General features: G+C 39.2%; 1 protein-coding gene across 1 annotated transcript; it reads right to left on the minus strand.

Annotated features, from left to right (window-relative positions):
• Window positions 1–1,289: 1,289 nt before the first annotated feature.
• Window positions 1,290–24,892, minus strand: MS3_00006594 (uncharacterized protein). The gene is made up of 5 exons (XM_051214755.1): window positions 24,851–24,892; window positions 22,653–22,975; window positions 19,838–19,976; window positions 14,553–14,750; window positions 1,290–3,011 (listed from the first exon to the last, which is right to left on the minus strand). Exons 1-5 carry the CDS (start codon window positions 24,851–24,853, stop codon window positions 2,847–2,849), a joined length of 828 nt encoding a protein of 275 aa, XP_051067942.1. The 5' UTR covers window positions 24,854–24,892; the 3' UTR covers window positions 1,290–2,846.
• Between the last annotated feature and the right edge of the window lie 1,202 nt (window positions 24,893–26,094).

The raw sequence follows: 26,094 nt of genomic DNA on the forward strand, positions 1-26,094 counted from the left end.
ACAAACACCACAACTGTCACAGCTTAAAGTGGAATCTCAGTTCCTGTAATCAATTGAAAGTCTTCTCCTCAGGCTCATTGTATGTCTGTCAGACTGTTTACTAGATACAGACTCTGTCTGGTCTAGAACATGCTCATTACTAAAAGCCTTAACAACTGAAATGGGAAAGGGCTCATCTGGACCATTGTAATGAATTCGGGGATTGTGAGCATCTCGCATGTGGACCACAGACTTATTGACCTGTTTTGCCCATTTGGTCCCATAATTCGCATGTTACCAAGCACACCATTATAGCCATTCTCAGTGGTCAATAAGGAAAGCTGAACCTGAAGCATTCTTAAATTTTGTAGGCCTAATATAGACGGTTCACGCTCAGTAATGAGAAATTCAAGATTTACAATTGAAGATTTATCATTTCTGATTGAAAGATTACAACATCCCAGAATAGAAAGTTTTCGACCAGTAGTACTTTAAATGGAAACTTTGGTGGGTATTATTTATAGCATTAGGATTTAACTTCAACTTACCAGTCAAAATGATGGGCTTGATAATGCCAGTATCAATAATAAAATCATGAAAAGCACCACTGGACAGATACAATCGTATTACGCTCATATGATACAATCGTTTTTGAATATGAAGTGAATTATTGGACTCTGTAAATAAGGATGATATATGCATCTGGCAGCTTGTTTTGTAACCCAAGGATAAATTCCCTGACCTTTTGGATGTTCTGACGAATCATCATATGGAATTTCGCTCCTTCAAGACATTCGAAACCAGTACACTTTACATGGTTTAATAGCAGTTCCTTGACAGTTGCATAAGAAAGTGAAATAGGCTTTTCTTGAAGTGCCAAAGCTTTTAATAAACAGCAGGTATCCTTTCCAATGAATGCGAGGAAATGAGCGACAATTTTATCATCCTTCACATATTTCCTGGTCAAACTGCAAACTTCGAACTGTTCCTTGTAATCTTCGAAATTTGGATGTATGTCCAGTTGTTCCATTACAGTCTCCATCGCAACGCCAGTGTGATAACTAGATGTATTCGGATTATTATATGAACTAGCAATTCGTGAAATAATGCATGTTAAATCATGGAGAATCAGGCGAGCACAAAGGTTGCTTTTCTTGTGGCCACTTGCAGATAGTTAACTAGTTTTCTGACAATTTCATCAATCCTACATAAGCCACAAGCAAGCTTAGCAGCTGTCCGTAATATATTTAACCCCCCTTATTTATAGTAATGAAGATCATCTTGAAGCTATTTCTGGAACACATACTAACCGTGAAATATTTCAGGCTTCTAACTTGTTTCTTCCAGCCTTATCCCTGTATAGATGTTTACGCCACTGAAGCAATTTTAGCAGAGGTATGCGTAAAACATTTGATTTCACTAAATACTCTAGCTCGACTTTCATACATTGTTAACAGGTTCTTTTAAACTTGGATCAATATGAAGGGTGTTATGCTATTTCACGAACCATAAAAGGGTTTGTTCAATCCAACATTCATTAGGTTTACAAATAGGCGGACGGTCATTTAAAGTAAATTCAAACACTTGAATGAGAAAAATTATAGTATTCAAATATGAAATATCAGTAAACCACAGCCAAATCACCCTGCAGTCACGTCACTGGATGTCAAACAATCTCCCGACCCTCACCAATGACAAGTGACGCGCACAGACCAGTGGCACATCATGAACAGGCCCAGATGTCAGTGGTAGCAATCCTTTCCTTCCACTTATTCTTAATAACATAATTCTGCAATATTGGTATGCTCTTCCTATACGATCATCAAGGTAGTTACAATACCTAGATGCAACGGAAGAGTAACCAATGTTACGCATTAACACGAGGTTTGACTTAGATATAAGTTGTGAGATACTATCCCCGCTCAACTCGAGAAGGCCCCCAAGTTACAGATGTCTCCCATTAAATGACACATTTTTACATGCGTTTAAGGCACCTGGAAAGATATACGCTGATAGAGTTGTCTCACTGATAATGTCGATCTTTGTTTATCTGTAATAAACCAGTCGCAAAAGCTGTGATCTGAAGACACAAAATTACGGTTAAATAAGCAAATGTACTGAATAGACTTGAAGCCATCGATCAACGACATCTCCCATAATATTAAATTCGGGAATCAATACGAAACTAACCTTCAAACTCAACCCAAATTCCTCGAAAAACATGGTGAAATGAGAAGCAGATGTGCGCCCCACTGGCAACAGTCTGACAACGTTAAAGATCAGTTTTATTCAAAATACTGTGATGAAAACACCTTGGAAACCCTCACAATGACAATACAAGACAATAACTATAGGTATATCAAAACTAAGCACATAAAACAAATAAACAAAGTTTAGTGGAACTTGATTAGTCTGATAGTTTCTCAACTCCAATTGTGCAATAAAGTCAATAACAGTTTTAAAAACAGATTATCACCAACCACCGTTAACAAAAGAAAGGGTCAGTGATAATTCTGTTTTGCACAGTGAAAATACTAAAGTAGAATTATGAAATATACGTATTTGAGGTTATCTTTAAAGTTGACTTCAAAAAATATTGTTAACAGGAATGATATTATAAAAAAGCGACATATATGAGAATAACCGATGTGAAGTTTTTCTAACAATGGAAAAAGTTTTGTAAGTCTCAGATACTCTGAAGTTTACAAATACCACAAATAAAAACCACGCAACTGAATAGCGCATAAAAGAGGGATGGTAATCATTTAAAAGAAATACTGAGCATTCTTTAGATATTCAGTATTTAAGAAAAAAATCAAAAAGTTATTAGCGCATGTTAGAGCTAAATGTGATGAGATTAAACGTATCTATGACTGGGACTTATTTTGTAAGGCTGTGTGTACTTCTTGAACTAAGCGCCGACGTTTTTCCTCTTCTGAAGCAGGTACGATAGAACGTAATGAGTCAACAATATTCTTGGTTGTACCGAAATATACTTCATTGAGCGTTGAGCGGATTGAGTTTTCAACATCCTAGAAATAGAATGGAAGAACGGAATGAATGTTTTGTGCCAGTAAAAGGTTGAAAAAATACACTTCCAACACAAACAATAAAGCACTTTATCGTGGACAAAAAATTTTTTCTTCGGGGACTGACTACAATTGAAGTTAAATTACATGCTTTGTCGATCAGGAACGTGTTAAAAATGCGAAATCATCCAAAGTTGTTTATATATTCATATTAACTAGACGCTTGAAAATCTGGCATTGGTTTTTGTGACAGGATAGGATTAACTACCACGTGTGAAGCAATTTCAAAGAATGTTCTCGAAAAGCGAGTGTATCCAGTAACTGAGAACCAGATACGAAATAGAGCAACGAGGAATCAAACGAGCTCAGTTTGATAAAATTCATATGTTGATAAGCGAAGATGATGGTGATTAGCAGTGGAAGCCAAGATGAACGTCTCGTCCCATTTGGACTCAGCATCTAAGTGGGTAACGCGATGACGTTTGAACCGAACGTAGTGGGTCCGAGTCCCGGAGTGGACATCAACTCTGGGATGGAGAAACATCAAGCTGATGACTCACAAATGGGGCGAAACGTACGCGGATTCCACTGACCAATTGCAGTCTTAAACATCGATAAGAAGATCCAAGTAGTCACTACAAAAATGGATTCGTACGTTGATTTTGGAAAATTTAACATTATTTGAGATTCAGCGGTGTTAAACAGCTGGTGTTTTCAGATTAGTTATAATGTATTACATTGCTTTCGGTTGAGTAACCTCTTAAGAATTAGAGGATACGTGTAAGTTGTGAGCACTCTATTACAGAAGCAAACATGAACTAATGAGCGATCAATGCCGATGTTCGATATAAAACACCAGGTAAGCGTAATAAACTTGTTAATGTTTCGAAGTTTCATCGATCATAAAACAACGTTTAGTATTCGAAATCTTTTAACCATTTCTACATTTTTAACTATAAGACTTTTTATTCACAACTGACATAGTTACGGGCGAATGATTAACTTCACATGGATAATGTCGGGTGTTATGTTAGCTATGTCTATAAGTGAAGTGACTTATCGGATTTTACTCCAACTGTTCTCTACTCCTACTTAGTCTGACCTTCGTAAATCTTTCCCTTATTTAATAATGCTCTTTTCATAAGCATGGCTGTTATTCATAATTACTCATTTTGTTGCACTTCCCATAATTGTTCACCGAGTTTGACCATTCTTGATTTTGATCAACCTTATTTATCCAATATTCTTAGATTAATTACGTTAATTTACGTTTCAGAAACACAATGTACGAAAGACAAAGTTTTACTTGTTATGCTAGGACACAGATTCGACAGTATTATAGAGTGCTTATAATAGAAACCAATGGGGAAAACAAATCCTACACTTTATACAAAAGACAAGAATCGTTTATGACTTGGACACGTGTTACGTATGCCCAACCACCAACTGCCTCGACGTGCGATGTTTCCTGGTGTAGGAGTAGGTTGGAAGAAAGCTAGAAGCGACCGGACCAAAACATGGCACAAGTCCATGAAGTCACTGACAAGTAGACTGAGTCATATTGGTAGGTGTAGACTACCTGGTTGGGGACCGCGAGATGATAGCAACCGATGGTTGGAGACCCTGAATGACATGGCTCAAAATCGTTTGCAATGACGCAGGTGCATACACTCTTTGTGTTCTCCCAAATTTTGGTCTCCTTATTCCTCCTCGTCTCTTTTCTTTCTCTTCCCAAATTTTTTTCACTGTATTATACTCTTTAAGTAACATCTCCAAACACCAATCTTCCCGATTACTGCTTATACTCTTATTACCTCTACCACTACGGGATTTGAATCGACCACTGCATCTCTGTGCTAATGTGGTGTGGCAACTCGAACTGATGTACGTACGTACGAAGTTCTACGTTGTTACTGACTGACTGATCACAACTGAATGTAAGTAGAGACAAATTAGCACCACTGACTTATCTAAGAAAATTTTAATGTGCGGATATTATGGTTGAATATTAGTGTGAGGTTAATTTGACAGAGTTGTTCTGTTCTTTATCTTAATAATAAATCTGCTAACAACAGCTTTTGACTGAGCCTCAAAATATCGCTACGAATGTTATATTAAAGACAGCTGTTTGATTTAGTGTGTGACTATGCCTAGAATAGATGACGAAGATAATGTACTGAACGGAATGCAGAGCAATGGTAAGTATTGATAATCTTTCCAAAATATGAAACCATAGAAGTTGATGCACTCAGACAACGTAAATTGTGATTCGCTAAAGAAAGAAGATAGACATGACCTTGCGTGCTATGTGTTATAATGGATTAATTTCATAATCTAAATGATTTTCTTTCACTCTGCATACGTGTCAATATACTTTTGTCTTCGATATCTGATTTTCAATTAACGCTAGGTTAAAAGTAACTATGGTTACGTGATTCTATCCCTCTTCTAAATAGTAATTAAACTCCACTAGGTTATAAATTATTACTTTTCACATTACAACTTAAACAATATGACAAGCGTTTATCATATTTTTGGATAGTGATTAGCATAGAACTTACTAACTGAAGGTGTCTACATCCTAGTGCTGATGCACACATTGAAATTCAAACACACTTGATGACTAATAAATAGGGTTACTGAATTCGACTCCCAACCACCGTTTACAAACATAACAGACTATTAAATGAAGGTAATATCGAGGCAACTGCTTTAGGAACAAATAGCCCAATACAGACTGATTAAATTCAGTTTTGAACATTCATAACAAGAAAGTAAAAACCCTCATAAGTGCTGACACGACAGTCATATGAACAAATTCATTAACCCTGAATACTATAGACCTATCAGTAATTGAACTAAAAATTGTGGTGAAAATTATGCTCTTCTAACAGCAAACATGAACAAAAAAAATAATCAATGTTAACGACTTAAATGGAATTTAATTTTAACAAAAAACACACATAAGTCGAAATACAAAGTGCTACCCAACTAATGATAATTACATTTCTATAATTAAAAGGAATTATATATGAAACGAAAAATAACGTGAATAGAAGTATAATAGACCCAAACTGTGAAAGGTAAAACCTTAGCTATTAAAATTTTAATTCCCCTTATTTAAGAATACTATCTTCACTGATGTTACAACGTAAAAAACTAAGAGCGCGTCATAAAAACAGAATAAGTGCTGAACAAAACAAATCAAACACTATTTTGCCTTTCAATACAGCCTACAGATGTAGACTGCGTGAAAGATAAAAGGAACAAAGTTAATAATAAATTCACCGAACCACTGTTGTACGAATTTACAAAAGCCAACTATTATTATTCTTAGTACATGTACTTTCAGCGAATATCATTTCGATGAATTTTGTCTTAAGCAATCATCTGTAATCGTAGTTACGTACTGATGACATCAGTCTGCTTTTGTTCCTTTATTATGACTTGTTATTGTTATCCGTTCTGTTACCGTAAGTTTATATGAATAGAACTTAAGGAATCAATCGCGGTATCATTTCTAGTGTGGTGCATCAGAAAGAACTATCCCATCTCTGTGGAAAAAACTAAGACAGAGTTAGGAAAACACAATCTATCATCTACATTTTTGTAACCTACATGGTTAATGTTTTCTTTATTGGTCCAGTCTTCCTAAGTTTAGCTGAGGCCTAAGAAGCTATTGGCTATCTAAATATGATACAGTACTCTGTCGAAAACTCATTATTAATACTACTGCTGCATTGTTATGCCTGCTTTTGTTTGGGAAACCGTGTTATACACAATAGTTTATTTGACACATTTCTGACATAAACGGGAGCAATGACTGTTAACTGATGTGAATAACCGAACGAAAAGTTTTGATGTTCAAAATATTTCACTTACCTAATTTAGATGTACTACTTTCGTATTGTTATGTCCTAGTGAAGATTACATTACAAGTAACGCCTGAGACTTATTAATGGACTATTATTATTTATATATTCTCATGGTATAAATATTCGGTAACTAGATTATGTATATCTATATTCCCCTTGTTATAAGCTTTAACTTGACCTATAATTTATTATTGGACGATTTACGGTTCAGCTTACTGACTACTGCCTCCCACGTTCACAGTCAATTTTTGGCTTTATTGTGTACAAATGTTATTTCAGTCAGTCAGTCAGTAACAACGTAGAACTTCGTACGTACGTACATCAGTTCGAGTTGCCACACCACATTAGCACAGAGATGCAGTGGTCGATTCAAATCCCGTAGTGGTAGAGGTAATAAGAGTATAAGCAGTAATCGGGAAGATTGGTGTTTGGAGATGTTACTTAAAGAGTATAATACAGTGAAAAAAATTTGGGAAGAGAAAGAAAAGAGACGAGGAGGAATAAGGAGACCAAAATTTGGGAGAACACAAAGAGTGTATGCACCTGCGTCATTGCAAACGATTTTGAGCCATGTCATTCAGGGTCTCCAACCATCGGTTGCTATCATCTCGCGGTCCCCAACCAGGTAGTCTACACCTACCAATATGACTCAGTCTACTTGTCAGTGACTTCATGGACTTGTGCCATGTTTTGGTCCGGTCGCTTCTAGCTTTCTTCCAACCTACTCCTACACCAGGAAACATCGCACGTCGAGGCAGTTGGTGGTTGGGCATTCGTAACACATGTCCCAGCCATCTCAACTGATGAAGTTTCACTTCATCAATCGATTTGCCATCCTTACCTAGTACCCGTTTCCTAACAACTGAGTTACTTACTCGATGGTCCCAGGATATACGAGCAATGTTTCGAAGACACCTATGGTCAAATACTAGTAACCTACGAATATCCTCTACTCTTATTGACCATGTTTCACTGCCATAAAGTAGGACGAAACGAACTGCTGCACAGTAAACCCGTCCTTTGGTTGATAGACAGATATCTCGCCTACGCCATAAATGACGCGAGTTGGTAAAAGCTAGTCGAGCCTTCTGTATCCGTGCTGAGATTTCGTCAAACACCAGACCACAAGGGCTGATGAGACTTCCAAGATAAGTGAAGCGATCGACACGCTCAATTACTTCACTCCCTATCATTAGTTCGGGTGTCAATGCAACCCAATCCTGAAGCAACATTTTGCATTTCGAGGAGGAGAATCGCATCCCGAACATGCTTACATTGTTGCTTAGAGTGGTCATAAGACTCTGCATTTTGTCAGCGTCTTCACCAAATAAAACTATGTCATCAGCATATTCTAAGCCAACAAGTGAACCTCCTGGTAGAAGTTCAACCCCTGGAAATCTAGACGAGGAAAGTGTTATCTCTAAAAGTACGTCGACGACAAAGTTGAACAAGAATGGAGAGAGTGGATAGCCCTGACGAACACCACTTGAGGTAATCAATTCTGATGACAGTTCGCCATAAGCTCTCACTCTACCAGTTGTGTTCGAGTAGAGAGCCTGTATAAGGTTGTTTTTAGTACACATACTACTTCTTACTATAAAATAAAATATGTTATTCTTTTGCAGCACATTTACGGGTGCTCTACAATGCACTAAATAATTTTGTGTGCTAAGAATATATAAGGCTATCTAGTATTTTGTTATTGTATTTTAATTCTTTCCTTAAAGGATAACCTCAATGAGGTCCTTCTGATTGGTATTTCTGCATTGATCTTTAGTGTCATCTGATTGGTTTTTATCGCTTCTAGTTTGTGAACTTTTATATGTTTCAAGGTCATTATATGTTACTACAAAAAAAGTTGTTCGTTTTCAACTTCTGACTTCGCTTCGGAATATAAAGCCATCCTGAAAGTCCCATGTATATTTCATATTAGCATGTGGATTGTTAACGTTAAAGTGTTGATGTGTGTCAAAAGTTTGGTGTATTCGAGTTCCTATCTATTCGTAGGTAAAATTTACCATAGACCAATCGTTATTATCATCATATAACATCATATCGTAAATAATGAGCGTTATTTTCATGTTTGTTGCTTTGTTCGGTCATGAAGATTTATCTTCATGATCACTGTTCAGAAGCAGTCCAAGAAAATCTTCACACACTCAGTAAGAAAGTGTTTATATTCAGTATTGTTCTTATGTCTATGCAATCAATTGCAAAAATTGACGTAAGATATATTCATTTATGTGTTAATTGATATATTACACCAGTTAGTCAATAGTTTTACTGATCAAATTGGCAAAAATTGATAGGTTAGAATAGTAATACAAGACGTTTGATTTTACACCGTGTGGTTATGCATGGATTTCAAACAACTTCTTTTAGGATAATTTTAAATTAATGAATATTAAACAGTGAGTGTAGTAATGACGGGTGTAAAAGTCTTTAGTAGTCTTTATAGTATAACATTTAGCGTTTGTGTACAGATCAAAGCAAAAAAAGAGATTTGACAAACATAAAATTATCAGGATGAGTTTTGTGGAGATTTTAGTAAATTTCACAGGTTGAAATCATGAGTCAGTTGCTTCCAGGTTTTCAATGGTGGTCTAGCTTCAACTGACTCATGATTTCAACCTGTGAAACATAAAATTGTCGTATAAACTGCTAGCTTATATAGAAATACTAAGTATGTTATGAATATTAGCGTGAAAGATAATACAAAATAGTACGTGTTGTGAGTTTATGTCCGGCTTTTTATCACGTGATTTATCCACCAATCAAAATACGACTTGTACAATCTTAGCACTGTGCCAAACCAATGACGTTCGACCGGTATGAGCAGCCTAGCGTCCTTACTGGTCCTATGTCCGCCTAGCCCGTCCACTTGAGTCCAGAACACCAATACCAGCTCTCACTATGCGAATCGAATAATTTATTTCAGACATATGGGGTTTATATGCCAATCAAACAGATCGCAACGCACCATAAAATAGGAAATAACATTTGTCCCGACCGAAGCTGCTACCTTGACGCGGTGGCCGGGCTTGCCTAGCGTGATGACCCAACCGAGCTATATTGGCTGGAACATATGCTCCTGTAGGTTCTACCATGTCAGGCAGGTCGATTGGAGAACGGTAAGACTAAAAGCAGCAACTCAAGGTCTGAGGGCGAAGTCGTACTGCTGACTGTAGAGGGGTGTGACAGCAGTAAGGTGTTTCCCTCAGACAACCAGCATCTGCAGCGATGCTGCCTTCCACAAGGAGGGGTGGGGTTAGAAAAGGTCGACTCTAAAAATGTCACACCTCACCTTACCTCACGGATTTCCGTCTCCGGCGGTAAGGCCCTTTAAAGAACGGAGCTAATATATTAAAAACCTCCCACAAAAAGGCCGTGCGCGACCGGCCTCAAGCAGTTGTCCCTTGGGCTCTACGGTCACGCTCCCAGGTCGTTAAGACCAACACTAATCCAATTTCTTTTCCAGGTTCCTCAAGAAATACCCTTTCACGGCGTGGGCAGTCGGGAAGTGATATCAGCCCTCATACCCGTAACAGCACACGAGACTAAGTTGGTCACATTCAAATCCTTCGTACACCTCCTAAAACCTCTCTTATCTCCATGACTAACCCTCCTCACGTCTCTTTATCATCTCGCACCACTAGGGCAAACGATTCGAGTACGCGGAACATTATTCCTGGTCTCCTGAAACCACGTTTTAAACTACACGTAGGAGCTTTTAACGTACGAACACTGTGCCAAATAGGACAGCAGGCTTCCTTAGCTAGGACTTTAGAATCCCGCGCCATCGATGTGTGTTGCGTCTCCGAAACGCGCATACAGGATCCGAGTAGTGTCATTCATTTGACCTCACCATGCCAAAATAAAGAACCGACTCGATTCACACTTCGTGTATCTGGAAGCCCTGATTCTGCTTCCCGTGGCCTCGCCGGTGTAGGTATAGCATTGAGTCCTAGGGCAGAACTAGCTCTCTTAGAGTGGATCCCAGTAGACAGTCGTTTGTGCGCTGTCCGACTGAACGGAACAGTAAGGATCCGAAAAGATAGGGACACTCGTCGTTGCCTCTTCGTCGTCTCTGCCTATTCTCCCACTGACTGCAGCTCAGATGATGGAAAAGATGAGTTTTACAGAAAGCTCTCCGACCTTCTCCGAAAAGCTAGGCGTTCGGATGTAGTAATAATGGCTGGTGACTTTAATGCTCAAGTAGGTAAACTAAGCGATAGAGAAAGACACCTGGGTGGGTCTTATAGCATCGTGGCTCAAAGAACAGACAGTGGCGACCGTCTGTTTCAGCTATGCTCAGATAACCACCTGTTCCTTGCAAATACTAACTTTAAGCATAAGGAAAAACATCTTTTAACATGGTGACCCCCTAATTCGTCTCAACGTTGGACCCAAATAGATCACATCGCTATCAGCCATCGATGGAGAGGCTCAATAGAAGACTGACGCTTGTTCTGGAGCACATGCTTAGATTCAGATCATGCTCTAGTAGGAGCGCGTATTTGCCTGCGTCCTACTGGACGTAGGAAAGACACTGCAAGGAAATTTCTTAGGGGCCTACTTAATGGATAGTCAAGCTAAGAGTATATTTCAGGAACAACTAGAAAAACAGTTCGGCAGCCATGTATGTGATGCCCACCCCGATGCAGCATGGAATGATATCCGAAAAGCTGTGGAAACAGCAGTGATATCTGATAGTACGGTAAACCAGAAGGTTAGGGAGAAACACTGGATCTCAACAGCATCTATCGCACTGATAGATGCTCGGAAACTCATTCCTCCTGGCTCTGAACATAATGAAGAGCGTAGGCAGCTTAAGCGCAAGCTGAGAAAAAGTCTATGCAATGATCGTGAACAGTGGTGGGTAGCGAAAGCGAGAGAGATGGAAAAGGCAGTGGCAATAGGTAATAGCAGACAATTGTTCAGACTTGTTAAGGAAACCGACTGTTAGCGAAACACTCTCAGAGAAAGATGGACATATCATACATTCTCAATCCAGGAGATTGGATCGATGGGCAGAACACTTTAGGGATCAGTTCAACTGGCCTTCAGCCACACTTCGGTTTCCCACGATCTCTAGTCAACCTGAATGGCAAGTTAATGTAGGTCCTCCGTCCCTTTACGAAGTTGAAAAAGCCATAGGAAATCTGAAACGAGGGAGAGCAGCAGGCCCTGACAGGTTTATTCCTGAGATTTTTAAGGATGGTGGTTCAGTATTAGCAGTGAGATTAACTGAGGTCTTAGGTAGAATTTGGGAACTGGACGTAATCCCATCTGACTGGTCTCAATCACTGATTGTGCCAGTCTATAAGAAAGGACAAAAGTCCTCTTGTGACAATCACAGAGGAATCAGTTTGACTAATATAGTGTCTAAAACATTAGCTTCAATAATACTTGGACGCCTAACCAAAACTCGTGAAGAACAGACTAGAGAAAATCAGGCTGGTTTTCAACCTGGACGTGGTTGTACGGATCAGATATTCACACTACGTCAGGTTCTAGATAACAGACACACATTTAAACGTCCCACAATGTGAGTATTTCTCGACCTTAATGCGGCATTCGACTCTGTTGATCGTAAGGTTCTATGGCAGTGTTTGTCACTGAAAGGAGTACCAAAGAAGTACATTAACCTTATACAGGCTCTCTACTCGAACACAACTGGTAGAGTGAGAGCTTATGGCGAACTGTCATCAGAATTGATTACCTCAAGTGGTGTTCGTCAGGGCTATCCACTCTCTCCATTCTTGTTCAACTTTGTCGTCGACGTACTTTTAGAGATAACACTTTCCTCGTCTAGATTTCCAGGGGTTGAACTTCTACCAGGAGGTTCACTTGTTGGCTTAGAATATGCTGATGACATAGTTTTATTTGGTGAAGACGCTGACAAAATGCAGAGTCTTATGACCACTCTAAGCAACAATGTAAGCATGTTCGGGATGCGATTCTCCTCCTCGAAATGCAAAATGTTGCTTCAGGATTGGGTTGCATTGACACCCGAACTAATGATAGGGAGTGAAGTAATTGAGCGTGTCGATCGCTTCACTTATCTTGGAAGTCTCATCAGCCCTTGTGGTCTGGTGTTTGACGAAATCTCAGCACGGATACAGAAGGCTCGACTAGCTTTTACCAACTCGCGTCATTTATGGCGTAGGCGAGATATCTGTCTATCAACCAAAGGACGGGTTTACTGTGCAGCAGTTCGTTTCGTCCTACTTTATGGCAGTGAAACATGGTCAATAAGAGTAGAGGATATTCGTAGGTTACTAGTATTTGACCATAGGTGTCTTCGAAACATTGCTCGTATATCCTGGGACCATCGAGTAAGTAACTCAGTTGTTAGGAAACGGGTACTAGGTAAGGATGGCAAATCGATTGATGAAGTGAAACTTCATCAGTTGAGATGGCTGGGACATGTGTTACGAATGCCCAACCACCAACTGCCTCGACGTGCGATGTTTCCTGGTGTAGGAGTAGGTTGGAAGAAAGCTAGAAGCGACCGGACCAAAACATGGCACAAGTCCATGAAGTCACTGACAAGTAGACTGAGTCATATTGGTAGGTGTAGACTACCTGGTTGGGGACCGCGAGATGATAGCAACCGATGGTTGGAGACCCTGAATGACATGGCTCAAAATCGTTTGCAATGACGCAGGTGCATACACTCTTTGTGTTCTCCCAAATTTTGGTCTCCTTATTCCTCCTCGTCTCTTTTCTTTCTCTTCCCAAATTTTTTTCACTGTATTATACTCTTTAAGTAACATCTCCAAACACCAATCTTCCCGATTACTGCTTATACTCTTATTACCTCTACCACTACGGGATTTGAATCGACCACTGCATCTCTGTGCTAATGTGGTGTGGCAACTCGAACTGATGTACGTACGTACGAAGTTCTACGTTGTTACTGACTGACTAACTGAAAAGCAAAGTTGTTCTTAATTTATTTAAGTTGACAATCAATAGTTATTGCAAACTAATTAGCAAACTTTAACAACAAATAATTGATAGCCTAGAGGTTGTCGATACGGAAATTATTTTATCCTTAAAGAATTTATCCAATTGCTTTTTTCAGGTGAACGGAAGAAAGAACTTCTTGGAAATTTTCACGTTCAAGAAAGTTCATCTCACTAACAAATGATAATCTGATAAGACGAGACAAAGATATTTTGCAGATTAACTGATGAATAAATTTTTTTATAAAAACTTTGTTAGTAAATTATACATACATAATCAGTGTTGTTTTACATGTAGAAAAAGCTTTGTCATTTGATCATGGGGAATCGCAAATGTGTCAAGTTGTAATCATAAGTGTAGGAAATACTTATAACGATAATGCGTTTTAATCTTCGGTTACGTTAATAATGGTACTTGACAGGCATGTATTTGCTCTTAGATTCAATCCAACTACGTCCAACATTGTAGTCTTAAACTTATCTTCAAATCATACCTGTCATCCTATAAAACTATATTAAGTCCATGAAACTGTGAACTTAGGTGTGCCCATAGGATATACTTCGAGCTAAATGAATTTAACTTGAAACAGGTAGACTTAGGATATCACACGTACGACTGTACTAATGTATTGATTAGAGATTAATTAAAAGTAATCCTTGTCAATGTATGGATTCATTAGATAATAAATATCACTTACTTCTACCATACGTCCAATATTAACAATATGTGACGTAGTTATTGGAACACCTGAGTCTCCCAAAGGAAGTTCACGTTCACTGAATCTTGAAAGACTACCACCGAGATTGAAATAACCTGCAGATTCTCGTTGAGTTTGAAGCCATAACATAACGGTACTTGTAAGCTTATATAAGGATATTTTAGCGGAAGGCCTTTCCTAAAATAAACACATAACTGGAGCTTAAGACAGGAATATATCACTTAAAAATGAATGAAAGCATAGTCAAAAAACATAATTAAGGAACCATATTTGTATAAAATTCTGAGAATACAATTACTTTTTACTGCTTGATGAATTAGGAGAGTAAAAATATTTTCTGCTCGACAGTAATATGACCGGTGACCGAGACTGATAAAACCAGGTCGGATCGTCGATTGATAAAATATATATACACAGGCTGGATCATGTTATGTCCGAATTGAGCTCAATCCGTTCCTTCTTTATTCTAGTATATTCAGACAGTTTTCACATTGGATCATAAATAAGACCAAAAAATTTAATAACTACCATTTGGTAAACAAATCAGCAAATAATGACTGGTTATGATGTTTACGACGCACTAAACAGATGTTATATAAACCATGTATAAATATATATAGTCTATATATCCCTGTATATATACATAGGGAACGAAACACAAGAATATACCATTGGATTAATTTATTCTTCTCGAGAAATAGTCATTTTGCGAAACGGGCACTAAAAGATACGTTTGTTGAGTATATGGAGTAGCGCAAGTGATATTTGTAGCGGGTATTAAGTGGATGGATGATTCGGATTTCACCCAAAAAATCGTAGGTTTAAATTCTGCTGCACCTATTTCGGTTTCAGTTATGTGAATAAACCTTACACTAACAGTGTGGCTTAAAGCTGAGCACATAAACCTGTGCTTGGTATATAAGTTAGATTATTAGATTAGATATAATGAGACACTTATGTATTAAATATTTTTAAATTTTTCTGCTTTGTCGAAGTAAGTAATGATGAGTCAAAATTATTTTTACTGGGTACATAAATCATAACGTGACTGTAGAATGTAAATTGTATACTAAGTACTGGTTTATATGGCAGTCTTGCTGGATTTCTGAGTGGTACTAATTGTTTTCTTAAACCGAAGTAGGTGACCTATTTTGTTTGAATGTCATATGACTTAATCACTAATCCACTGGTCGATAATTATGTGGATGTATACCGTAAGAACTGAAGATTAAACTAAATTAAAAAATAAAAGAAAGCTTCAATACATAAATGCTCCCGAATGCCCTGGTACGGCCGAGAGTGGGGAGAGTCCGCTCTCCCTCTCGAAATACTCTCAAATGGCCACGCGTTTACAGCCTCTGCCAGGGAAGTCCTACTCATTGCCTTCTCGTGGCGGGGGTGTTGTTTACAAAAATGAGAGGACGAAAAGCGAATGTCCGGCGCTTTAACCGGATCCCAAACCAATGGTCCACATGGGCTCCAATATCCTGCGGGAACAAATGGCGTATGAACCAATCGTTGGTCACCGGCTACCATGGGACTGCATCTCCTTACGATGCTCCACTGCCTTGTGGGTTAGACCTTTAGGTCAAAGGCTCGGGGTGTGGCCCCCTAAGATAACCACCTGCTTCGGTTTGGGCACCCGGGCAGTATCACAGCCCACACGCAAACGATGAACTCTCTATATCTATGGAAACTACCTTTCTCGCTTCGAAAAACAACCAAATGATTCAAATTATTATCATTACTATTATTGTCATTATTATTACTATTATTATTATGATTATCACTATTACTATTATTATTATTATTATTATTATTATTATTATTATTATTATTATTATTATTATTATTTGCCACATTATTCACCCTCTTTTATACTTATACAGTGGCTCGTCTTTGGTGGAAATTCGACTGTAACTGAACGTTCTCGAGTCACTGTCCGGTTGAAAACTGCATGTTTCCACTGAATATGCGTACTGAAGCAGTTTTTCTGAAACCACGTGCGCCATTCAAACTGGCTGCCTTCAACGTTCGCACACTTATGTAGGTCGGACAACAGATAGGGCTGGCTATGTCTTTGGAAAGTCTTCATATCGATGTCTGCTGTCTATCCGAGACCCGTATTCAAGACTCTAGTGAAGTACTAAAAATTCGCTCTCCATCTGTCACTTCGAAAAGCTTGTTTTACGTGCGCTTATCCGGGGACCCTGTGGCATCTTCGTCTGGTCTTGCTGGCGTTGGTGTCGCACTAAGCGATAGAGCTGAGACAGCACTAATCGATTGGATCCCCATTAACAGTCGGTTATGTGCCGTTAGATTAGAAAGTTCCATCAAAGTGAGAAGAAATCGGCGTGAGGAACGATGTCTTTTCGTCATCTCCGCCTATGCCCCGACAGATTGCAGCCCGGATGCAATCAAGGATGAGTTTTACCACCAGTTATCTGTTCTTCTCCGGAAAGTGCGTTCGACAGATATTGTAGTACTAGCTGGAGACTTGAATACTCAGGTAGGGCGTCTAGGCACAGAAGAGAGTCGTTTAGGTGGCCGATGGGGACTCGTTCGTCGCAGGTCAGATAACGGGGACCGTCTACTGCAACTTTGCACAGACCACAACCTGTTTCTGGCTAGCACTAACTTTCGGCACAGTCATCGCCGATGTGCCACCTGGCGTCCTTCCTTTGCATCTCAAGCATGAACTCAGATTGATCACATCGCGATCAGCTACCGCTGGCGTGGTTGTGTACAAGACTGCCGCTCCTTTTGGAGTACCTATCTGGACTCTGATCATGCTTTGGTCTGCGCCAATCTTACCTTACTTTTCAGTGGCCAGAGGGGTGATCGTCACCAAAGGATTGATGTCAGCAAATCGGTTGCAACTTCTGTTGCTAATAAGTATCGAACCGAGCTAGTTTCTAGGCTAGCTACTATTCCACCGAAAAGTATAGATGGGCATTGGTTGCAATTGCATGACACCATGAAAATGGCGAGTACAGTCAGTTGTGGGTTTGCGAAACGTCCTGCTTATAAGCACTGGGTTTCTTCAGGTTCCTTACAACTCATTGAAGCCCGTCGGTCTACTCCGGGTGACCGTGAGTTTGACCATAAACGAAGGATGTTACGTAAGGAAATTGGGCAAAGCTTGCGTAAGGACCGAGAAGCCTGGTGGTCGAAGCGTGCTAATGAGCTGGAAGCAGCAGCTGCATCTGGTAACTACCAGAAGCTCTTCCAGCTCATCCGAGCCACTGGCAGCAAGAAGTCTGGTGTGAGTGAAACAATCTGCGAGGATGATGGGATGCCAATCACTAACATCCATCGACGTCTTGGACGATGGGCAGAATTTTTCGAAGGGCAGTTCAACTGGCCTGCTGCTCCGGCAACATCGGTCGGACTGCTATGCCCTCCATGGCCGGTGACGACTGATCCACCAAATGAGGCGGAAGTCCGCAAGGAACCTCCAACTCTTGAAGCGTTACAAATCACCTGGCCCAGATGACTTACCTCCAGCTCTTTTTAGGATGGTGGTGACTTTCTGACTAAGGAACTGACGACGTTGTTTACAAAGATTAGGGAGCTAAAGAGTGTACCAACGTCATGGAATGAGTCGATAGTTGTCCCTATCTTTAAAAAGGGTTCACGTCGTTCCTGTAACAACTATCAGGGGATAAGTCTACTTCCGATTGAGTCTAAGCTATTGGCTTCCGTCATACTTCGTAGGTTGTTCAAAACCCGAGAAAGATTGACTCGCGAGGAGCAGGCTGGGTTTCGTTCTGGTAGAGGATGTATTGATCATATCTTCACCCTCCGCCAAATGTTAGAACACCGTCATACTTTTCAAAGGCCAACAATCGTAGTGTCTCTTGACATCAGGGCTGCCTTCGATTCGTTGGACAGGACTGTTCTCTGGGATTGTCTATTGAAGAAGGGTGTGCCTGAGAAGTTTATTAACATCTTAAAAGCCCTATATACAAACACCTCAGGCAGAGTGAGGGCATACAACCACCTTTCTCCATTGTTCCTTTCAAGCAGTGGGGTTAGGCAGGGTTGCCCAATCTCACCATTCCTCTTCAACTTTGCCATCGATGACATTCTGGAAACAGCTCTGATGGATGTAAGTAATAGTGGTGTGGATCTATTGCCTGGAGAAAGACTTCTCGACCTTGAGTATGCGGACGATATTGTCTTACTGTGCAATAATGCCCAAGGCATGCAATCCGCAATTCATCAGTTGGCAATCAGTGTCCGTAGGTATGGTATGTGCTTTGCACCTTCGAAGTGCAAAGTACTTCTACAAGACTGGCAGGATTCAAATCCTGTACTCACTCTGGATGGTGAACAGATAGAAGTAGTCGAGAAGTTCGTGTATCTAGGTAGCTGCATAAATGCTGGTGGGGGTGTGAGTGATGAGATCAATGCACGAATAGTGAAAGCCAGAGAGGCTTATGCCAATCTGGGCCACCTTTGGCGGCTTCGTGATGTTAGTCTGGCTGTAAAGGTGGGATCTACAACGCGTCGGTGAGAGCAGTTCTGCTTTATGTTTGTGAAACCTGGCCTCTCCGAGTTGAAGATGTTAGACGACTCTCTGTGTTTGATCATCGTTGTCTCCGAAGGATTGCTGACATCCAGTGGCAACACCATGTCAGTAATGCAGAGGCTCGGCATCGTGTGTTCGGGCACAGAGACGATAATTCAATTGGTGTCACCATCTTGAAACACCGACTTCGGTGGCTTGGACATGTTCTCCGAATGTCGTCCCAGAGAATTCCACGTCGTGCATTATTTGCCGACTCTGGGACTGGTTAGAAGAAGCGGAAAGGTGGTCAGTGTATGACATGGTGTCGTGGTATGAAAGAAAGCTGCAAAGGACTGGCTTGTGTTGGTCCTTCACGACTCCCTGGTTGGGGTCCGAGAGATGGTGCGACACAGTGGCTAGAGACGTTATCAGATATGGCTCAGAATAGAAACCAGTGGCGATCCTGCTGTAACTTTCTTTTACTTTCTTCGTAAAAAAAATGGTTGTTTATTCCTTACCTGAAAGATTTCTTCCGATTGTACCTTTCCGTTCCCTGATTACTACCACACTATCTTGCACCAATCTCTTCGTTATTGTTCTTTTTTTACGCTCCTTACCTTTTTTTCTCTTCGAATTCTCATTGTTTTGTGTGGCGCATATATATTGGCGCTCTCTTGTACCAATATTTATATGTTCAAATAAAATAATAAATAAAATACAATACATAAATAGTTACACATCACTAACTTACAACAACATCAATAACATGTATTGAGTCCCAACAACCGCTAGCCAACTTAGCATTACCAGCTTTTTTTATCAGAATAACCCCAGCGAATCCATGGTCCATATCCCATAGGTAAACTGAAGATATCCCTCCCTCATAATACCTAATTTTATAAAATACAAAACATGGTTAAACAACCGCTACTAACGAGTAGAAAGTGAATTTCAATAAACTATTAACTAAAATGTATGAAAATGGAAACTTAACAGAATAAACATTGCCATGAAAGTACGTAACAAAAGGAGTTTTTACTTCCACGTCAATTCAAGTTGGAAACTTTCAAAGATTTAAAAATTCTGTGCAGTCGAAAACTTTTATTCCCAGACTACTCAATAGAAAACGCTGACAACCAATAATACATTGGTGAAAAAACCTAACATTATCTATAACTAATATTCCGAAATCCTAGTTCGCGCTCTGTTGTTAAGTGTTCGACATTGATACTGAAGCACAGTATTCCGATCTACGAATTTCACTGGGCGCTCGAGTAAAAGACTTGATTGAGAAGGAAGTTTATTAACTAAGCCAAACCAACATATTAGAAAATTACCCTACCAGTGGTGTCTTATTCTCTAGAAATGCAAATCACTTATTGGCTAATCACAGACTGACTTCTAAACGGACCAATGCATCGGTTTGCTACTATGAACTGTAAACTGGTCAAAATGTTTGTTAGTGATCATAAGACAACCACCACACTAAAGACGAGTTAAGAAAGCTATATTTATGCACACAGAGTATGATGAAAAAAGTTACTCGACCGAGGAAAGCTTATGGAAAACGTTGTTCCTAAATAAAACCTCTAGAATATAATTATCAGGTCTGAATAAAGAAGATGGATAAAGATTATTTCACGAAAACTTTCATTCGTATCAACTCATATAAGCAATAATAAAATATCGACCATATTGGTCATTTATGTAGTTTTGGGTAGTTTCTCTATAAAACCCTAAAGATTATTTGCAGCCAGCTATTAAACAAGGAAGCAGATCAAGATTATGATTTGAAGAGATTACTTAAAAACACAAAAGTATTGATAAATATCTAAGCAATAAAACATCAATGGTAAAACAGGAAATGTTCAATAATGCAGGGAAATTTTCACATATCGCCATCAAGGCAATACGATGTCCACCTTATTTGATTCTTAAATTCTAGGTTGAAAGCATGTGACCTCCAGTGCTTTTCTAAACCCTAGTCAATTTAGTTTCTTAAAATCGAGTTCTTATGCTAATAAGATGGTTATTTATTAAACATCCTACATCTACCAAATATATGACGATTAAACCACCAAAAACCTTAGCTTTTTTCAACACGAGATATTTTGGAGCCTGGTACAGTAAACAATTCATCGTCGTTCTCTTAGCTCCTCCTACCTTAGTTGTAACTTATTTACCGAACACGGGCTGAAATAGTCCACACTGTAGTAAGTATTTCTCAGTGTGATGGCTAACAGTCAATCAATTATTTACAACGTAGGACCAGGCACATATATGCATCGATCCAAGTCACCATACCTCATTTGCACAACAAGATGAACACCAAATTCATAGAAGCAGTTACTTCAATGGTAGTAAAAAAAAAGTCATATAAGGAAGAAGGAAATGGTTCGTAGAAAGAGAAATATGTGGCGATTTCGGTCTCAAGGTTTAAGAGGAAACAAAGAGTATATACACCTAAGCCATTGTGATCGATTCTGAGCCATATCACCCAGAGCATTCAACCATTGGTCGCAATAGTCACACCGATCCCAACCAAGTAGTCCGCATCTATCAACATGGCCTAGACCAGAAGTTAGTGACTTCAAACACTGATGCCACGTTTTGGTTTGGCCACCCCTAACTTCCTCCCATTCGTCTCCAACACAAGTCAGCATTGCTCGACGTGGTAATCGGTGTTCAGGCATACGTAACACGTGGCCCAACCATCTCATTCGATGAAGATTCACAACCTCATCAACTGATCTACCATCATTCACTAATACCCTGCGTCTAACATCACTATTACTTACCCGGTGATCCCAGTAGATGCAAGCAATATTTCTAAGACATCGGTCATTAAATACTAGTAACTTACGAGTATCCTCTACTCTTAATGGCCACGTTTAGCAGACGTAAAGTAGAACAGAACGAACTGCTGAAAAGTATACTCGTCCCTTAATTGATAGATAGATATCTCGCCTTCGCCATAGGTGACGTAAGTTGGCAAAAGCCAAACGAGCTTTCTGAATCCATGTGGAGACTTCGTCAGACACCAACCCATAAGGGCTGACAAGACTTCTAAGATAAATGAAGTTGTCGACGCTGAGTATAAAAAAATACCAACGATATGCCAATAAGGTAAATACTTTTGATCAAGCCAAGCTGGATGGTACATATTGTAGACCTTTTGTTGTCAACTACGCAAAATCATCGGCACTCACCTCTTTTCACGTAAAGTAAACCCGGATAACATCCAGAAAGAAAAGGTAGAGGACTATTCATGATTCTCAAGAAATTTGCCGTGACAAATAATGTGGTTTTCATTTTCATGATAAATATTTTTGCAGTATTCGATAAATTCATGTTTATTCTAACACAACTCGGTAGCTGAGTATTCATCTTAGAGCTACAGATTTCACGTAACGATTAGCAATGCTATCTATATACTTAAACCAAAACAAACAGAGCAGAGTTCGAACAGCATTTCAGCAATTCTCCTTAAGCGTCTAGCATAAGCGACCACACTGGGTTTGTAAATTAGTGGATATGTTTAGTTCACTAATAATGAGACTACTCACATTTCTCTGTATTGATCAAAAGCTGTATTAATTTCTATTTCTCGTTTACGAAGACTTTCGCTTGGCATAGCTCCATCTTCTAATGGTGGGTCATAGGTATTTGACCAAGGTGATCGATAAGAATCACCATCTCTGTTATAATCGCATAATAAATAATCACGATCAGCATGGACATCTCTTGCGATCTTTAAAGGTTGGTCCACTGAGCTTAAAATATCTTCACAGTGTTCTGGTTTAAGTGAGATTACATCCACCAAAGTATGATTAATCTTTTGCGGCGGTAGACGCCGCATCAAATCCATGACAGAGGTAAGAGGATTGGCCTGGAATAAAATCATTGAGATGGGTAAAAACTGTTTGGAGAGATTAGAATAATCAAATAAACAACAAGAACCAAGAAATGTTATGAATAACACTGAATATGAATAAATTGCAGGCTACACATGTGTGTCAAATCAACAAAAAGAAATTGATAAATACATGTTGTTAGTTAGAGAGTGGTGACAAAAACAAAAAGCTCACTGTCAATCGGTTGGAAAATACTTGTGGAGCAGCGAAAGCGCACTGGGCTGTACCTTAATGCTAAGAATGTTTTTTATCTAATAATAGAAGCTTGGTTGGATTTTGTCAAACAGCATCACCTTTGGCATAGGAGAGATGTTTACTTGTTAACCAAGAAGTGAGTATACTGTGAAGAAGTTCGCTTTATTTCAATTAATAGCAATGAAACATGGAAACTAGAAGTATATAACCTTCGTAAATCATCAGTATTTGACTAAAGATGTTTTTAGGGCATCAGTTACATGTGTTTGGACTACTGAGTAAGCAATATCCAAATTAGACGAAGGACTCAGCACGATTGTGTAGTTTCACGTTGCTACACTTTACATTGCAATATTAAAGAAAACTAACAAGATTAGTACCAAAAGGGCTGAAGTAACAACACTCATAGCAGTGATAACATAACACAGAATATAGTTTAGAGGAAACGAAAGAAATGTATTAATTAATTCTGTAGTCTAAACGGTATATGGTTAATGAAAATTAATGTTTTTTACTAGGATGACCAACCATTGAAACCGGTACACGGATTGACTTTGCCTCGTACTCTAGTGAGTATCCAGATTAGTCTAGTTAACGATGCCTGATTCTTGAAAACACCCGAAATCACAATAGATGGTCAAGATGAATAGCCATGTTTTCACTTTGTAACAGTCCCATTGATTTTGTCTACATCTTCTATTTGGGTTACAGAACTGTACTTTCTATCGACAAGTGAAATCTTGAAAAGTAAGATGAGGTTTAATGTAAACTACGAGAATGGATGGAAGGTACACTAGACGAATACCACCTGATAATACCAGATTAATTGACACTTTGCCCTAAGTTCTAACTAAGCTGTTCGAGCGAAGAACCTTCGGGTCTACATACTTGCTAGATAAAACTTTCGATGACAAACGTTGGCACAGAAAGTTCATCAAACGCAGACTTATGGACAAGAAGCATGACTAAAGTTGAACGTAATCAACGATAACATTTAACACTTAGTGAATGATACTAACAAAGAAAAGCAGTTGAATGACCAAATACATAATCCAGTTTGAGAATAATCACTTTGCTGACCAGTAGGGAAATAATACGGCTAAATGTGATCGGCTACTATCAAATTCAAACACAATTATTATCAACCTGTTGCTCGGCGTCATTTCTTAGGTCCTAACATCATCCTTGATGACAACTTATGGGCATATGACTACTTAACATTACTCATTTCCTCCCACTATTAGTCTACATAAAGCATTAAGTGTTGATCGACCTTTTTGCTGCCCAATATCAATCAATATGCATAAGAATCAAACTCATGAATACTAGACAGAGTCGTGTTCGTGTCCCAGATAGATCGGCGGAACTATAATCTGTGTGCACAAAAGATAGAGACACTGCCGTAGGTGGATAGCAGATTTTTACTACTAAGGATAACTGTTAACTCAATACATAAAATGAGTCTCGATTCCACTAAACCCGTTTATGCCCCCCCAAAACCAATACAGTGGGACTAATTTCTTAAAAGCAGCAGTCAATTCGCGGCCTCTCGGCGCTGCTGATATTTTAAACTGAAGAGAAATACTGTGAGGCTGTCTATCAACTAGAACTGTGTGGGTTTAACAGCAAGATATGACAACTGCAAATCAGCTCACCATATCCATCGCTGTGGCGCAAACTTCGAAATAAGAGCCTCCACTTACGATTTCCAATGCGAGAGTGGATCAAGTGGTCTTCGGCGAGAAACGAAGATTTTCGTTCACAGTAGCTGCAGATCTTTGATTCACCAAGATAATTACTTTAGTAGGTTTGAAAAGGACAGTGACACTTTTCCTCGCTGAGTAAATTGTTTTTATTTTGGTCGTTTATTACATATCAAGACAAATGTTCACACTTTAATTGAATTTATTTCAGTTAATTTGTCCACAAAAAGTATCGATTTGTTTTCAAAGTGTTTTATCGTGGGTACTTTTGGGTGCTTTGCGTTCTATAGTATTTGTTAGCACTTTTGGTCCTAACAATTTACAGTTTTCCACTTTTGTGGTCATCAATTTTTTGTCTCTGCATATTAATAAATCTAGCTTTTTAGATCTCTGTTTGATAGCTGAACAGTGCAAGAAAGGCAATTGCCAACCTCAAATGTCCCTTTGGAAGCGTCATGCAGTGCGACGAGTGCAAAATATGGTTTGCCTTAATCTAACGCCTGTGGTTTTCAAACGGTTTAGTAAAAATGATTTCATATGGTTTTGTCAGCAGTGCTGCCCAGATGCAAATAGATTGATAACCGAGGCCATCCCAATGGTAAATGCTGCTAAAGAAAAATTGTACTAGTAAACAAGATCGAGACATATCGGACAGTACTCGCTCTGTCGAAACACAAATCGATGTGAAGTCACCTCATATAAGCTTAATAACAGTTGACTTACATGAACCAAAGGAGAAAAGACCGACTTCAAAGAGACCCATCCCAAATAAAAACTCAGGAAAGGAATTTTTCTGTCCCCGTCCTCTAAGTGGTATCCGGCAGGAAACGCCTAAGAAACCCAACCACAATGTTAGATCTGTTTCTAGAAGGAAAAACAACTTGAATGCTCAAGTCGTTGATAATCCTTCAGAATTCCACAATGTGTTTGACGCGACTGTGGTTGCTACTCCAACGAAAGTTGATGAATAGGTGCAGGTAAAGGAAAAGAAACGATATAATGCTATTGAAGCAAAGCCCCCCCAATTAGTAGTGATAGCTCGATTAACTTTCATCGAGTCAAAGACAGTATGTAGAATTATGGTCTAATTCGCTATTAGTACTGCTCTAATAATAGACCAAAATTGTAGATTTGTCATGATGTGGCTGCCTAACCTACAAAAACGTACGTGGAAGTTACAGCACTATTTACACTGA

Source organism: Schistosoma haematobium, chromosome 2 (genome assembly GCF_000699445.3).
Source record: "Schistosoma haematobium chromosome 2, whole genome shotgun sequence".
Lineage (NCBI taxonomy): Eukaryota > Metazoa > Platyhelminthes > Trematoda > Strigeidida > Schistosomatidae > Schistosoma > Schistosoma haematobium.